The 17100-nt window shown below is 38.3% G+C and overlaps 1 protein-coding gene across 3 annotated transcripts; it reads right to left on the reverse strand.

Moving 5' to 3' along the window:
• Nucleotides 1-6867: 6867 nt before the first annotated feature.
• Nucleotides 6868-15746, reverse strand: LOC106053996 (uncharacterized). 3 transcript variants are annotated; one of them, XM_013209697.2, is made up of 3 exons: nucleotides 15372-15746; nucleotides 10097-10745; nucleotides 6868-7495 (listed from the first exon to the last, which is right to left on the reverse strand). In XM_013209697.2, the coding sequence occupies exons 2-3, from the start codon at nucleotides 10209-10211 to the stop codon at nucleotides 7188-7190; spliced, it is 423 nt and encodes a 140-aa protein (XP_013065151.2). In that variant the 5' UTR covers nucleotides 10212-10745; nucleotides 15372-15746; the 3' UTR covers nucleotides 6868-7187. The 3 variants fall into 3 exon arrangements, with proteins under 3 accessions (XP_013065151.2, XP_013065152.2, XP_013065153.2); XM_013209698.2 differs by having other exon boundaries at nucleotides 15368-15746; XM_013209699.2 differs by lacking the exons at nucleotides 10097-10745; nucleotides 15372-15746 and adding an exon at nucleotides 9844-10053.
• Nucleotides 15747-17100: the final 1354 nt, after the last annotated feature.

Consider the following 17100-nt stretch of genomic DNA (forward strand, 5'->3'; position numbering starts at 1 on the left):
AGCGCTCGCTCACAAGGAGTTTAGCATTCCATCTAATAGGCCTATCTAGCCCTCACTCATAAGGAGTTAAGCATTCCATCTAATAGGCCTATCTAGCGCTCGCTCACAAGGAGTTTAGCATTCCATCTAATAGGCCTATCTAGCCCTCACTCATAAGGAGTTTAGCATTCCATCTAATAGGCCTATCTAGCGCTCGCTCACAAGGAGTTTAGCATTCCATCTAATAGGCCTATCTAGCCCTCACTCATAAGGAGTTAAGCATTCCATCTAATAGGCCTATCTAGCGCTCGCTCACAAGGAGTTTAGCCTTCCATCTAATAGGCCTATCTAGCCCTCACTCATAAGGAGTTAAGCCTTCCATCTAATAGGCCTATCTAGCCCTCACTCATAAGGAGTTAAGCATTCCATCTAATAGGTCTATCTAGCCCTCGCTCACAAGGAGTTGATGAAGTTAAATACGACTCAATGGACCTCATTCACCAATCGTAAAGAAACAACATTGAGCCACATGCTTCTCTCTCTCTGCTATACAAATTACGATCTAATTTTAATCAACAATGGAGTATCACGTGACAGTTTGTGTTCCCGTTGTTTTATCAATATTATCACGTAGCCGTTCGTTTTGGTGAATGAGGTCCACTATGATCGCAAAAAAAAAAAAACTAGATCTAGAAACTGCACTTATTCAACAGATCATATAATTTTTTTTTTTGTCATTGTTTATAAGATGTATTCTCTTTTCTGCGAATGCATTGTAAGACATGACTCTTATTTAACTTTTATTTCCTCCAACGCCCTCCCTCTGCTCTAGGTTTACCACTCATGCCGTGACCATGGATCACCATCGCCACCTATGACTTCTGCACTGGTTTCATTGTATAGGTCATCGACCTCAAGCTACGACTCACGATTTTTAACACGCAGTAATGTAACAAAAATGTTTCCTTTCTCTTCCTGTCTGTATCTCTTTGCCTCTGGATGCTAATCACAAAGCTTATATTAACTCAATCTGACTGTCTGTCGTAGTAGCATAGCTGGATGGCTAAGTTGCAATAAAGTGAATGTCATGGATTCGTTCTCCCATTCTGGTCATGTTTCTTCTGTTTATTTTTACAATGACAAATACAATACTTCAAATACTATTATATTGTTTGATTTTTTTAAAATTTTATATTACTTGTTTCTTTTTACCTTCTATCAACTCACTCCGTCTGTCTGTCTGTCCGTTTGTCTGTCTGTTATAAATTATGAACACGTTATCTCTCTCTTTTCCCTTTCTCTCAAGTTGAAACTATTCACAATTATTTATTGATCCTAACAAAACGCTAATCATTAAAAGTTAATCAATTAATAAATAAATTAATTTTGTTTAATATAAATTATTAAATTAACTAATTTTGTTTGATATCAAAAAGGGAAATAAATCTTACACCATGGAGATAAATTACTGGAAATGTGGAGCTATCCACTAAGATAAGCTTTTTTTTTTTTTTTTTTTAAATATTGTCTTTTTTTTTTTTCATAGTAGACCTATAGTTCCCCTTTCATGAGGCCAGATGTTTCTATAGCCAGCGGTTAACGAAGATGTCATGTGACCAGTACAACGGCCATCCGCTTTACTTTTTTCAGTTAATGTCAGGTACCTATTAGAAAAATTCAAGTCTTTACCCGGGTTCGGAAGCCAAGCGCTTTACCACTCAGCCACCAGGCCCCCCGCCCTCCATAGCAGACCAAGTAGGGGTGTTTCTAGGATCGTAGCAGACGGCGTCTCTAGGCTTGGGCATACCAAAGTGGTGCATGAATCAAAAGCCTTAGATTGACAGTGTTCATATTCACATACACACAAACACTTATATACATACATACAATGCCCACCAATTCCCCCGCAGTCCAGCGGGAGGTTATGACTAGTATGTAGTACTCTTCAATTCTGAAGGAACATCCAAAACAAGAAAAACAGAGGCTGCGTCATTAATAATACATAGATACATACATAAGTATACATACATACATACATACATAAGTATACATACATACATACATACATAAGTATACACACATACATACATAAGTATACATACATACATACATAAGTATACATAAATAAATACATAAGTATACATACATACATACATAAGTATACATACATACATACATAAGTATACATATAAGTATACATACATACATACATAAGTATACATACACACATGCTTAAGTATACATACATACATACATAAGTATACATGCATAAGTATACATACACACATACTTAAGTATACAGACATACATACATAAGTATACATACATACATACATAAGTATACATACATACATACATACATATATACATACATACATACATACATACACACACACATATATACATACATACATACACACATACATACATACATACATGATACATACATAGTAGATACATGCACTAAAACAGAAATATAGGCACTAAACATGCACACATGTTAACCTAGAAAATATTAATTGTTAGTAATAGAAAGGCCTTGTTTTTTTTTTTAAATTCAATCAAGTTTAGACCTAAATAAATCTTTTTTTTTTTCAAAACCAAAAATTTACAACAAAAAAAAATGATTGCTAAGATTATTGAACACCGTGTAAGGTATTTAAACATTGGCGTTTCCATGGCAACGACACACGCGTACATACACACACATATACAAATGAGATATTAAAAAAAGATTGTTCTGGCTCTGGTTTGACGTCATTTGCCGCCTGTATAATTAAGTGTAGTGAGACGGGCCGAGATCACGTGGTCTAGATCCCCGTATGATTAATGCCCAGGCTCTCCACTATTGATGGGCCGGCCCCGATCTCATATTTGCACTTGACGGTGTTAAATTATTGACAACCAACACCGTAAGCGGTAGGCTTGGACTACTAAACAGTCTCGACATGCGTTGAAAATGGCGCGAATTTTTTTCCGTGTCGTCTGATAAAGATTGAATAATAAGACTAATAATGATAACAAAGAAGCTCTTCATAGTTCGTCCAGATGGCATCGATAACAAACAGACAAGAAAAACATTTAAAAAAATACTTTTTAAAAAGCTTTAAAAAAAAAAACGAACGCAGTAGCGTACTAGGGTCGGTGTCACCCAGGCCGACCTTTCTTGGATATCTCGTTAAGATCAGCAGAGGGCCGAGACAGGTGGCGCGAGGTCGTGAAAGAATCAGCATTAGTACCCCAACGACTCCCAAACCGAAGGCATGACAATTTGAACTTTGACCTAAGTATTAACAAACGTCTTCAATGAGTCAGTTTTATATTACTGTGACAGGTGTTGAGGACGGTCGTTGAGTTTTAGCACCAGACTGCTGTCAGACAACGAAACCGCTGTAGGGCGTGTTATATCCTAACTTATAAAACTTGAAATAACATTTTTTTTAACAATATTATAAATAGCTTTTATTACAATATAGACAAAATCAACTTGAGGTAAAATGAAATAAATGCAGCAGACTTAAGTTATAGTATAAAATAGTAATTTGAATCAAATCCAACTTACTACAAAAACACGTCTTTTCACTCTGGCGTTCTAGAGTAATCTCTTACCTAAGACTGCAATGACGCCTATCTTGCATCATTCACACTGCATAGCTAACCTCTTCCCACCGTCACCATAGAAACACAGACAAACACATACTCCATAACAAGGGGGTGGGGGCAAGAAAAATTACCCCCCCCCCCATTTCCACTTCCCATTTAGCCATCAGTTTAAATACCTCTCCTGTGTCCACTTGATTCCAGATTAAAGCAGAATGGCCAAAAGAGAGTAAATGCACAGGTTAGTGTCCGATGGCCAAATACTGTTGCGGCGCTATGCTCCACTGGGAGTCACAAAATCAAGGCATGTTTTTAAAACCTGGCCCTGTAGTATGCATTTCATACTGTCGCCGAACTGGTCCTGGATTTGAACACTGCACGCTAGGTCAGGTCAGCTTAAGGCACAGGCAAACTAGGCAGCCGCCTAGGGTCTCCAAATGGTGGGTGCCTCGCACAAGACTAAAAAAAATTTAGAGAAAAAAAATTGCCTAACTAGGATCAGATCTCAGACAAAGTAGAGTATTAGGACTGTATGTTTGCTAGTTTAACTCTGTCTCTACTCCAGAAGTTGCCATATTTGAATTTCACTTTTTTGTCGATTTAGATATAGCTCTAGTTGGGCAGGTGCGTAATTTTGTTGTTGTTGTTTCTTCTTATTTATTTTATTTCGTTTAGGGCCACCAAATTCACTTCGCCTTGGGCCTTCAATTAATAAAGGCCGGCACTGGAGCTAGGAGGTAATATCACCAAAAAAAAACAACAACACCCTAAGCTTATATGAAGTGTAATTGTATTAATTAGTTTGGATCAGTCATGTCATTAAATTTGTAATAGATCTGGACCAATGACAATGAATATGTATGATTTCTAATATATATTTACGAATAGTTTTTGTTTAGAGCTATTAGCTTTTAGCTTTCTCACTACGCTATGATCACTTGACTGGACCAGTTGGACAGGGGGAAGGGAGAGAAAGAAAGAGCAGCGACCATTAAAAGGAACTAATTCAGTTTATATCACCGCTTCAGTCAAGTACAATTTCTTTCCCTTGTTCGAGATATGAAACAAAATAATTAATTAGCCTACCAATTGTTAATTAGCTAATTGTTTTTTGTTTTTTTGGGTCTGCACGAGCCAATTATCAATTAAAAAATACTTTGCGAATGCTGGAGGCAACACCGTATCTTGAATATTTTTAAATTGACTCTTGTGTTATCAGGCAAAAGAAATCATTGTTCGAAATTTCAGCTTGATCCGAGATTGGGTCTGAGAGAAAAGAACGTGTTCAAACCTTTCACTAGACAGACAGAGGGAGCTGATGAGCTGATATTCGGTTTACGAAGGTGTCATGTGGCCAGCACAAAGACCAACCCCCTTTATTTTTCCCGATCTAATGTCAGGCACCCATTAGTGCTGGGTGTTCTCAGAGGCGTCCAAAGATCCCGAAGCTAGAAATCTCAGTCTTTGTAAAAATTAAATGAAAACAAAATTTAATAGGAATTCTCCTCACCCCCCTCATTTCTTTTTAAGCTATGCAAAGCTCACTATTGATTTTCACTATCAGGGGAGATAACTGATATGGTCACAAAGTATAAAAATAATAAAGAAGAATACGATTCCGTCCCTTGAATGTGACTCACTGACAATTTTATAAAAGCTTTTTTTTTAACCGCCGTATAATTATTTGGAGGTAAAAAATATAATAATATTAATAAAAAATAAATTGATATGTTTTCATGTTGCATTTCTACAATGATGCATCCATTTGACCACTTCCAAGAGTTTAGAAATACATATGTATCTATGGGTACCTGACATTGAGAAAAAGTCCCAGAGGAGTAAAGACAGTTGGTCGTTGTGCTGGCCACATGACACCCTCGTCAATCGTAGGCCGCAGAAACAGATGACCCTTACATCATCTGCCCATAGACCACAAGGTCTGAAAGGGGGAACATTATTTTGTATATATATATATATATATATATATATATATATATATATATATATATATATATATATATATATATATATATATATATATGCTACATGGTGATGAGCCTGTAAATAAAAATTAGTAGCAGTTTCTGAGAAATAGATATTTATGTAAATTGTTTGTGCATCAACGGCAACTACTTTTTTTTTTAAATCATTGAAGTAAGCATTTTATCTGTACAAAGTTGAGTCATCTGTAATAGAACTATTAATGAACATTAACTCTGGAGAACAGAACCCCCCATATTGACCAGACACTACGCTTTTATCGTTTAGTTTGTACATCAGCAGCTCTCACGAAATCCGAAGAAAAGCCCCTTTACAAGACAGGCGCAGTAGATGCAGTAGAACATTGAAATAGATTCCCCGGCTGCAGGGACGGCCTTAGACATACAAAAAAATAAAAATTGCCCAAAAAACCTAAATGACGAAATGTATTTAAAAGCTAGTGTACTTCAATACTCTCATTTTGCAAAAACATTTTTTTGGACCTGTGCGAGGCTCCCAACTGGAGGCCCTAGGGGGCTGCCTAGTTTGCCTAACCATAAGGCTGGTCCTGCCGGCGGGCAACGGCTTTGTCCGCTCCAAGTGTGAAAAAATTTAATGCAGGTCGTAACTGGGCTTACACGGCCATGTGAAACATTGCACTCATTCTTAATCCTCGGGATGGAAGACATTCGTCTTTCTGAGTATTACTGTATTGCTTGTTGAATAATAGAACATTCTCTTGAATTCTTTTGCAGACGTGGGTGATCTCATTGCTTCTAAGGGAGGCTAGACCTAACGACCTAACTGTAACTTATATTTAGCTGCATTGTACAAGACTTATCTTAAGAACCAGATAACTCGTGCGAACAATTTTTTTTTTATCAAATTAAAACTTACAAATAAATATAACATAATTAAGAGTGTGGCGACTAATATAAGTCTAAATTTCAACGTTACAGTTGGGTCTTCCAAGAAGGATAACCTTAAAAATATTTAACTTAAGAAAACACGTACCAATTACCTCCCTTATGCTCAAGAGGCTGTTTAGTTTATTTTATTATTTATTATTATTTTCTTTATTATATCTGAAATTCGTTGTTCTGAAACATTGTTATCGTCATATATAGATACGTTTTTAAAATTATTTAAACTTCTCAATACCATCAAATTCACGTGTGTAATTTATAAGCTAACAAGCATTTAGCTAGATAATGAGTAGAACTAAGAAAGCACATTCTCACAAATCGATAAAAACACAAATTCACGTATACATAATTCTATATAGACATAAATGATAACACAGGTTGATAAATGAATGAGCCGCACGTCACTTTAATGTGTCTACACAACAATTTTAATGTTTTTATGTACAGTTGACATTGCTTTCTTCTGTGTTTTTTTTTTCTTATAAGCCAGTATATTTGTCTTAAGAAGCTGTATTCAAGACACTAGTATCGGTTACTGCCATAACTATAAATCAAGTCAACAATCTCTCAGATATTCAAGAAACTCATTCGTGTATGATAGCTTTGATAAGAAATCTATTTCGACACTCTATTACCCTAATGTTCCAAAATACGATCACGTGATCACCCAATGCACCTTGAAAAAAAAATACAAACTCCTGGCTACCATCGAGGTAGAGATGGTGTTCCGCTGGCCGTGGCGTCTTTCAAGGGCGTCCGATATTTGAGGGGAGTGCCTTGATACTTCCAGAACAGGAGCCCGCGCACGAGGTATCCGCACCTGTTCCAAGGGCTAGATGAGTGATTTTGATCAATGTTCTTGACTCCTACTCCAGGCGCGGGATCCCCTTCCAGAGAGACCATCTTTATTCCCTCCAATACCGGAGACCCTTGTGTAGGTTGGTGTTGGTCAAGGGCTTCCCTTGACGTGGACACGTTCATTGATTCTTTCTCAGGGGAATTCAAGCAATCTGCAGACCGGAAATGACATTGTTATTGTTCAGTACTACCAAATAAATGTCAGAATGTAATAAATATTTGTAAAATGTATAACAGGGTTTTATGAAGTGTGTGTGTATTTCCTAGGTGATATAAAAAGGGAGTACTAATTGTTAATTGTAGAGAGAGAGAGAGAGAGCATTAATTTAATGTTAGTCTTGTAGAATGATGCAAGATAAGCGGGACTGTCGTAAGCTGTGTTAAGTACGAGAGACGACTCCATGATGCCAGAGTGTAAAGACGTGTTTTGGTAGTGAGATAGATTAGTTTTAATGTTTATTTCATTTCATCTCAGGTTAAATTTGTCGATATTGTAATAAAAGTTATATTTAGTTTTCTTCACAAAGAAGTTGTTTAAGTCATTTCAGATTTTATAAGTTAAAATATAATACACATACAGAGGTTTAGTTGTCTACCAGCTGTTTGGTGCTATTAGTCAACGACCGTCAACAACACAGGGGCCTGGTGCATGACTTCCGAACCAAGGGATCTCGGGTTCGAATCTATGCTAACCATTTAAGACTGGGATATTGACTGGGATATTGACTGCGATATTGACTGGGATATTGACTGCGATATTGACTGGGATATTGACCATCGGGATGTTCATTTGTAGGGTAAAGTTAATGCAGTTGGTAGTTATGCAGGCCACACAACACCCTTGTTAACCGTCGGACATGGTATTAGATAAGCTTTACATCCTCTGCATATATATATCGCACAATCCCTAAGGGTTACTTTACTTGTATTGTACATTCATCGGAAATAGTTAAAAGAAGCTAAAGAACGAATCGCTACCGATTACACACACAAACAAACGAAGGAAGCCTCTAACAACTATGCCTGCTCTTGAGACTTAGACATTAAGCCTTACACAAACGCTTCTACTGTCAGATGAAGGAGTGAAGTGTTTCTAAGACCTGGAACTTTGTCAGATGTGGCGCGGCGCGAAAAGAGAAGTTTATTCTGATTTCAATGTACAGTCCCCTTTTTCTACTAACTCTTCAGGACTTGACCTCAACCTCGCAATGCTTCTCAGCCTAACAGTGGCGCTAGGGTGGAAACGGTCGTTAGAGGAGACGATTGGAAATGTAAGTATCTTAGACTCAACACCTAGGACAATTACGAAGGGCTCGACCTCAAGGAAAATCAGGAGTGGCGCCCCTTGGGACTATCAACTATGGTGTTTCCCGAAAATGAGCTCCTGAAAGTTCAACTGAGATGGTGTTGCAGGTATTCTCCCAGTCGAGATAGGGACCATGACACTTGGGCAACCCATCATCCCTTTGTCTAAGGCCCAGGAGACACTTCTGTTTCTGCAGTTCATCTGGTCACGTTCATTGTAGCCATAATAATTAATACTAATACACACAAAAATAAACAATAAAGCTCTGTTCAGAAAGAAATGCAACAGGGTAACCTAACTATCGTAAGTAAAATCAAAGAAAAAGTAAAGAAACCTTGTTTACATTGATTCCTCACCATTCGGCGCCTTAACATTAGCAAGTTGTTATTACACCAGTCTCCAGTGTGTAATTCTTTTATAACAAAGATTATATCAAGTCACTCTGTCTCCTGTTAGCTTTATATATGCTCCATATAATTATAACACAACATTAATTAATTACGACTAATCGATTCACAAACTGGTTATTTAAAATAAATTGATTCACGTGTTATCATCGACACTGAATAATTGTGCAAGTTTTATCTTGATTAGAGAATGGGAAGTGGGAGAAATAACAGGTCATTTTGACCAGACAGACGGACAGAAGGAATGAGTTGGTTATGCTGAAGCAAAGACAAAACTGTTACATTTTCTTAATTTAGCGATTTTGTAAAGCAGTGTTTCCCAAACTGTGTTCCGCGGAACCCTAGCGTTCTGCGAGGCGTGAATAGGTGTTTCCCGAGCTACTGGAATAATTAAGTAGTGGGCCACCAAGTGAATAGTAAAAAAGTAGTAAAGTTCCCCTTTCAGACCTTGCTTGCGATCTAAAGGGCAGATGATGTTAAGGCCATCTGTTTCTTTGGCCAACGACATACCGCCTTTACTTTCCCCAACTAAAGTCAGGTACCCCAGGTTCGGAAGCCAAGCGCTTAACCACTCGGTCACAGCGCCCCCCCCCTCTCCACGGAAATTAACCTTTCATTAAAAAAAAAAAGCAAAGTGTTCCGCTAAATACTCAGAATGTGCGAATTGTTCCGCGAAGGACAAAGCTTGGGAACCACTGCTTTGAGATAAGACACGAAGAGTACACTGAAGTAGGCCTACTTGTTGGGAGAATAAAGGCTGAGAACCTTCCGAGACTGTACTTTTAACTATCAGGTAGAGTTGAGTCTTGAAACTCTAGGCCAGCAAAAGCGAACAAGATCTCCATCTAACACGCCTGATTGAACTGTATATTCTCTCTGGCGGAGGTTTCTTATTGATATCTGTTTTGACGCTGTCATTTCCAGTGACATGATCACCTAAACTCGCGGACTTGATGCTGCCAGAGGTCGCGTACACCGGGAACCTCCGCCATTTTCCTATTCTATAGCAGACGACTAGATCTAGATAATCATATACTCACTTGCTCCAGTCATGTAGAACTCTTCTAGCTTCATTCTGCACTTGTAGTCCTCAAGTGCTGCCTGGTTGTCGTAGCACTGAATCAAGACGTTTTCACACGAGTAGTGGCCAGCCATTTTGGGGTTGACAAATTCCTCCGCACGGCCAATAAAAGACACTTGCGCCCTAATGAACACTCTTAAATCTCAACAATTCAATATATCTGGCCTGAAGCTCAACAGCTAACTACGTACGATTACCAACAGGTTTAAATGCTGCACATGTGATGAAAGTAGACTATGGATCAGGATGAAATAATGAGCGAATTGGAAGAACTGGCTAATTAAGAATGTCACTTGGCGGAGGACGCAACGTTTCTCAGCTGAGGTGACACACCGTTTCCTTGTGCTTTCCTGACCGCCTTCGGTAACGAGCAGTTGTTGCAGATGTCGCGCAGCTGTAGGCTTCGGCACTCTTGGTCAGTGGGCAGCTTGTGGTTGGACGGTGGCTTCTGGGTTTGCTTGGAGTTCTGACGACGTGGTGGTGGCTGCTCAACTTCCTCTTCAACCGGTCTGCCCAAAAGATATTGAAAACCGGCCATCAGCCAGTAGATTAAGATGGTAGCAGTAATTAGCATTGTATTTGAAGGTACGACTGTATCAAATGTTTATCTGCAAGAGAAGCACAATAGAAGATGGTTGAATACAATGAGGACAACAAAATAGAACAAGAAATAGAAAAAAAAGAATACTTAAAAAAAAAAAAAAAAACTTATGTAAGGGGAAATAACCGCCAATTACTGACATTTATATACAAATTACAGGGTTTAGCTCCCTTACTGCTATATAAAACAAAGTTAATTAATTAGTACTAAATGTTTAACTATAATTGGTTAATTTTTGAATTGATTCGTGTATTGTCATCGACTATACAAATTATGCAAAATTTTAACTTGATTCGAGAATGAGAAGTGGGAGAACAAAACGTGTCAAAACGTAATCAGGGGACTGAATCCATTATAAGTAGCATTTAATGAACTAATTAATTCTTTTTTTTTTTTTTGATTGAGTCATATCTTGTCAGGTTCAATGAATAATTGTGCAAATTTTTTAACTTGATCCGAGAATGGAAATTGGGAGATAAAAACCAACATGTTCAAACTTTTTACCAGACAGACAGAGTTGATATAAGCTCTTTAGTAGACGTGGGGGGAGGGGGTGGTGGATATCTGGAAGAAGGTTTCCGTGCACAGCTATTCACAATTCAGTTCGAGTCCCAACTCATTGAGACGTAATTCAGTGATATATGCCATGAGAAATATTTCCTATTAACTTTTTGTTCTGAAAAAGTTCGCTTTAAAACAAGTTCGTCAGAAATCATCATTTCTATTGGGAATTAAAAACCTTAACCTTAAAAAAACAACAACAAAAACCTCCCAGTTCTAACGCATTAATAATAACTCTGTAATCCTAGCATATTTATTTGAACATGTCCACTCTTACAATATGATCCTAGCCCTTTAGTCCTGACGCTTTGATCCTAGCACAGAAAATTCTAACAAATCCACTATAACCCTACACACAAACCTGACATATTGTTCCAAACAAATTAAATGTAACGCATTTATTGTAACTCAACACATTAGTTAAGACACATCTACTCTAACATATTATTCCTGACACATTCAATATAACAGGAGGATATAACCGAAGCAGGATAGTTTTTCGATTTTTTCACATCTTCCCCCCCCCCCCCCCAAGGAGAACGCCAGCCCCAGCCCCCCTTGTCCTAAAATGTATCCCTGGCCTAAACCAAGCTCAATAAGCGATTTGAGGATAATGAAATGAATGAGTGATATTTAGATGCATGCTTGAGAAAATTATAAACTAGTCTGCAGACTGCTGAAACTGTTTCCTAATCGTGTCATGTTTAGCCTTAAGGCTCGAGCAGCCATGAGTTAAACTATTCCGAGCTTTAAATATTCTGCGCAATTGGGAAAAAAGTAAAGTATCCTTTTCAGACCTTGCGATGTATACTGCAGATGATGTTAATGTCACATGACCGTTGGCTGGACTCAGGGGCGTCTTTGGAGAGTCTCAAAGTTTAAAATCCCAGATTCGAATCCGAGACGCCTCGTTTCAGAGCCAAACGCTTAACCACTTAGTCCCATCCCACCAGGGAAATTCAAAAGTTATTTCAATGCCCTATTATTATTATTGAAACCTTAGTAATGAACTACCTCTGGGTGATAAAATAAACATTTCTTTTTGCATTGACTTCATTATCTAACACGATGTGCTACTAGAGAAGGACGTTAATGACAATGCAATGGGCAACAAATCAAGCTGCTTCAGAGAGGAGTCTGGGCGAGACCCATCGTTATACAAGACCTGAACTCTGAGCTGCGACGTCACATCCTGTGGACTGTTTAGACCAATAGCTCTGCGACGTCTCAAATCATTGTTGAGGCCTTTTACACAACGTTTGAACTTGATTTGAAACAAAGTTTAGTTGACTATTTTGACTACTAATGCTCTAGTCCATGGAAACTATGCATGAAACGTGGCAGTCAAATATTGACCTACCTATCAATAATGATTTCTTAAACATCGATTTAAACAAAACTGTTAAACATGACTATGTAAACACAATGCAACGTCAATGTCCGCTGTTTGTTTTTATCAAGGAAAACAGAGTAGCATTTTATAGAAGCGAACGTATGGTAGCAACTATTTTGTACTGTATTATAGATATTTTGAGTTAGATAATACATGATAATACATCCTAACACATTGCATTCTATCCATTAGCTATGTTACTATGTGTTGAACCTGAAAGGCTGAAGTGTCATGCACCTTAGCGCCAGTGAAACTCTCTACAGAAATACAACTGTTCAATATAACCGTAGGATATAAATGTGCAGTTCAACTGTCTAATATAACCGTAGGATATAAATGTGTAGTTCAACTGTCTAATATAACCGTAGGATATAAATGTGTAGTTCAACTGTTTGATATAACCGTAAGATATAAATGTGTAGTTCAACTGTTTAATATAACATTGTCAAAAAGCAATGTGACATATCTATATAAGTGATATAGCTCTTTGTTAGGCCCACTTCTGTCATTGGGAAATCCTAACACACTCGAACGATAGGTCTCCTCCCCCCTCCCCTTTTACCGCACGATTACATAAAGTCACGACAAATGATTCATCGAATGATTCATGAACGAGTGGTTGAACTACTTTTTGTTTCTGGCAATCGGTTTAACGGGCAATTGGTTCAATCGACAGAGGCTCATAAAACAAATGGTTTGATCGACAACTGGTTCACAAAAAAAAAACTATAGGCCTATCTGGTTCACCAAAGAAACTATAGGCCTATCTGGTTCACAAAAAAAAAACTATAGGCCTATCTGGTTCACCAAAGAAACTATAGGCCTATCTGGTTCACCAAAAAACTATAGGCCTATCTGGTTCACCAAAGAAACTATAGGCCTATCTGGTTCACCAAAGAAACTATAGGCCTATCTGGTTCACCAAAGAAACTATAGGCCTATCTGGTTCACCAAAAAACTATAGGCCTATCTGGTTCACCAAAAAACTATAGGCCTATCTGGTTCACCAAAAAACTATAGGCCTATCTGGTTCACCAAAGAAACTATAGGCCTATCTGGTTCACCAAAGAAACTATAGGCCTATCTGGTTTACCAAAAAACTATAGGCCTATCTGGTTTACCAAAGAAACTATAGGCCTATCTGGTTCACCGACACCTGGCTCACCAAAAACGGTTCGCACAACTATTGGTTCACTGACATTGGTGCATCAACTATTGGTTCACTGACATTGGTGCATCAACTATTGGTTCACTGACATTGGTGCATCAACTATTGGTTCACTGACATTGGTGCATCAACTATTGGTTCACTGACAATTGTTTCACAAGATACTAATGTCTCCTCATTAGCTTAATCTGTGTATTGGAAGTACCTAGGCCTACTAAAAACTAGGGGCGTCTGCCTGGATGTGCGGTACGCGCTCTGGAGTGTCGTTCGATGGTCAAGATGGTCCCGGGTTCAAAACCTGCCCGCTGCCATCCCCTTTTGACATGCGGGAGGTTTGGGTTACGATGTCATATTGGTCATAATCTTCAAATCTTAACGGAGATCCATATAAACAAAAACTTAGAACTCCGCCTATATCTAAATGTTTAGTTCTAGAGCTAGATGATCTACAAAACTAGATCAAACTATATCAAATAATTTTGTTTATGTAACGTGTGTAATTTACATAGATCGATAATATAGAGATCTCTAATATCTAGACAATATTTGTAAAGAAACATCAATTAGAAAAGATATAGGCCTTTATGTTCTATCTTAAGATTAATCTAGTTCTTGATCTAGATTTATATTCAAGTTCTTAATCAAAATCAAGATCAAGATTAGATGCATACCTCTAATAAAATTAGGGTAAATCTTTTAGTCCCCAAGACATTTCTCATTAGATTTGTTCATTAGATATTTATCTAGATTATTCTAGATCTTGGTGTAAATTACATCTAAATACAAAATCTAAATTATGAAAATTAGATTGAATAAATTAGATCTATTATCATCTAAAATCTAAATGTAGATCTAGAGTAAATCAAGATGTAGACCACTAAATTTTAAATAGGATAAGATCAATAGGCCTACTATATATTAGATCCATGCCTAGAGACCAAGCGAATTGACAGAATTTAAGTCATTGATTAACATGCATGAATAAATTGACGTAGGAACACGCGCGGGACTTCTTTTTTGAAGTAACGTCTGCATTTTATAAGATATCGGCCTGTATAGAAAAAAAAGTATATTCAACACAGTGTTAGTACGTAAGAACCTAAGTAGATCTGTAAGGTTTGATAATTAGATCTAGATCTAGTTTTAGACTTTAGACCCTTATGTGGACCTAAATTTAAATTAGGCTAAAATCGATTCATTATTTGATTTAGATTATATAGACTAATTCCCAATCCTAATCTAGATCTCTAGGCTAATGAGTCTAAAATCTAGTCTAGAATACGCCTATTTTGAGCATCTCTACATTTTAGATTTAAATCTACAGATAGATCTACAACTAGATCTATATAGATCTAGATAGATATAGATCTAGTCATTATTTCAGTCATTTAATTTGTTGACTAATGTTGAACCTTGTAATTTTATAACGTTTATAGACTCGAGACTCTTGATGTAAATTATGATTTAGATTTAGATCTAGATTTCTAGATTGTAGATCTTGACCTACTTACGGGCACACGAACTTTGATCTGGACGCGGACTTTGTGGAGCTGGTGTGCGCTGGAGTTTGTTCTACGGCGGGGGTGTCTTCAGGCTCAGGACACAGCAGTGAATAGAGGTATCTGCACAATTCGTGAAACAGCAGGGTCAACGTAATCAACATGATCCGCTCGTCTGCTTCTAGTGCTGGGGCATCGCCGCGTGTAGGTCTCTCGGCTCTGTTTAATGGCTACTGAGCGCGTCCATGGTGATGCTCTAAAATAACACAAAACTTTGATGCTGCTGTGGAGAAGAAAGTCTTGCTGTCAACAAAAGGGGGGGTAGACGTGCAACACTTCCACAGCCGCCATCAAGCGCTGTTCACGTCACGGCAAAGGGATGTGACGTGAGGGTTTTTAGAAGGTGCAGGCTTCTCTGTGCTGAATTGTGCTTGGCGCGCAATGATGTCGCAGTGAAGAAGGCGTGAATTGAAATAAAACCCCCCCTACATAACTTCGAGTTCTTTTTCACTCGGAATTACAAAAGCATCAAAAAGTCTTTTTTACTTAAACAAACATAATTAGCCTGCATTAATAAGGCTTGTCTTCGAGTCCGAAGATTAATGAGAAAGGCAGTATTTCCCGTGGCTACGCGGCCCCAGCTGTGGCCTACATATTTTGCCACAGCGAGGGCAAGCATAACAATTGCCCGCCGGTGCTCGATTAAGTTAGCCTACAGCTAAATTCCCATTTTGACAGGTCCTATTAGCATACGAAAAGCAGGAAGTTTGAGCTAGGATGTAGAGCTTAATTATCTCCAGTTTTTGTATGGATATCCCGAAACGTTCATGGCAGGTTTATTTTAATATAAATATACGACTTTGCTTTTCACGCGGATTATGAGACAATTATTATTAGATAAGGAGGACGGCGTAACAGAGAAGCTCCCTCTCCCCGGAAACGCAGACTAGCTCATGTGTCAGCTTGACAGAAAACCTGTCAACAAATAGCTTCTGAAAGAGAAAGCTGGAAACTTAATAGTTTTAATGGACATCGGGTTCGATCTCCACAAATTTACCTTTTACCTTTACCTATCCCTTAGTCTGTTGGACCGTTGGGGCACCATGCAAGATTCGTCGACCCAAATATGACACTGTAAATAATACAACTGGTTTAGTATGAAAACATTGTAATCTCTAGTTTCTGAATCCGAACACCAACGGTCACCAATGTCTTTTGACATCATATTTCATTTGCTTCATGGGGCAGACTGGTCGTGTAGGTATTCAGGCTTAAGTCGGTAGGACGGCACCGTAATGAGGGTGGGGGTGGGGAGGGGGCGCCTTGACTGAGTGGTTAAGTGCTTGGTTTCTGAACCTGGGGTCCTGGGTTCGAATCTTGGTGAAGACTGGGATTTTGTATTTCGGGATTTTTAGGGCGCCGCTGAGTCCACCTACGTTTAATGGGTACCTCACCTAAAAGAAAGGCCCCCATATGTCAAAAAGCTAAGGGCCTACGCAATTGTTAATCCGACCCTGTGCCACTGCCACGTAAAAAAAATAACAGCTAAAATCAATAGGACGAATATCGATTTCCCCCCCCCCCAATATTGATTGATTATATTCCCGCCAATACGATATCTGCAGACTGGTAGGGGATATAACTGCGCAGTCACTTTGCGACAATAGCGAAGCAGGCGATAAAAGGACGACGAAGATCCGCTTCCTCCCCCCCCCCCCTCAACCCTATTAGGGCGCGACAT

The sequence above is a fragment of the Biomphalaria glabrata genome, chromosome 5 (assembly GCF_947242115.1).
Source record: "Biomphalaria glabrata chromosome 5, xgBioGlab47.1, whole genome shotgun sequence".
Classification (NCBI taxonomy): Eukaryota; Metazoa; Mollusca; class Gastropoda; family Planorbidae; genus Biomphalaria; species Biomphalaria glabrata.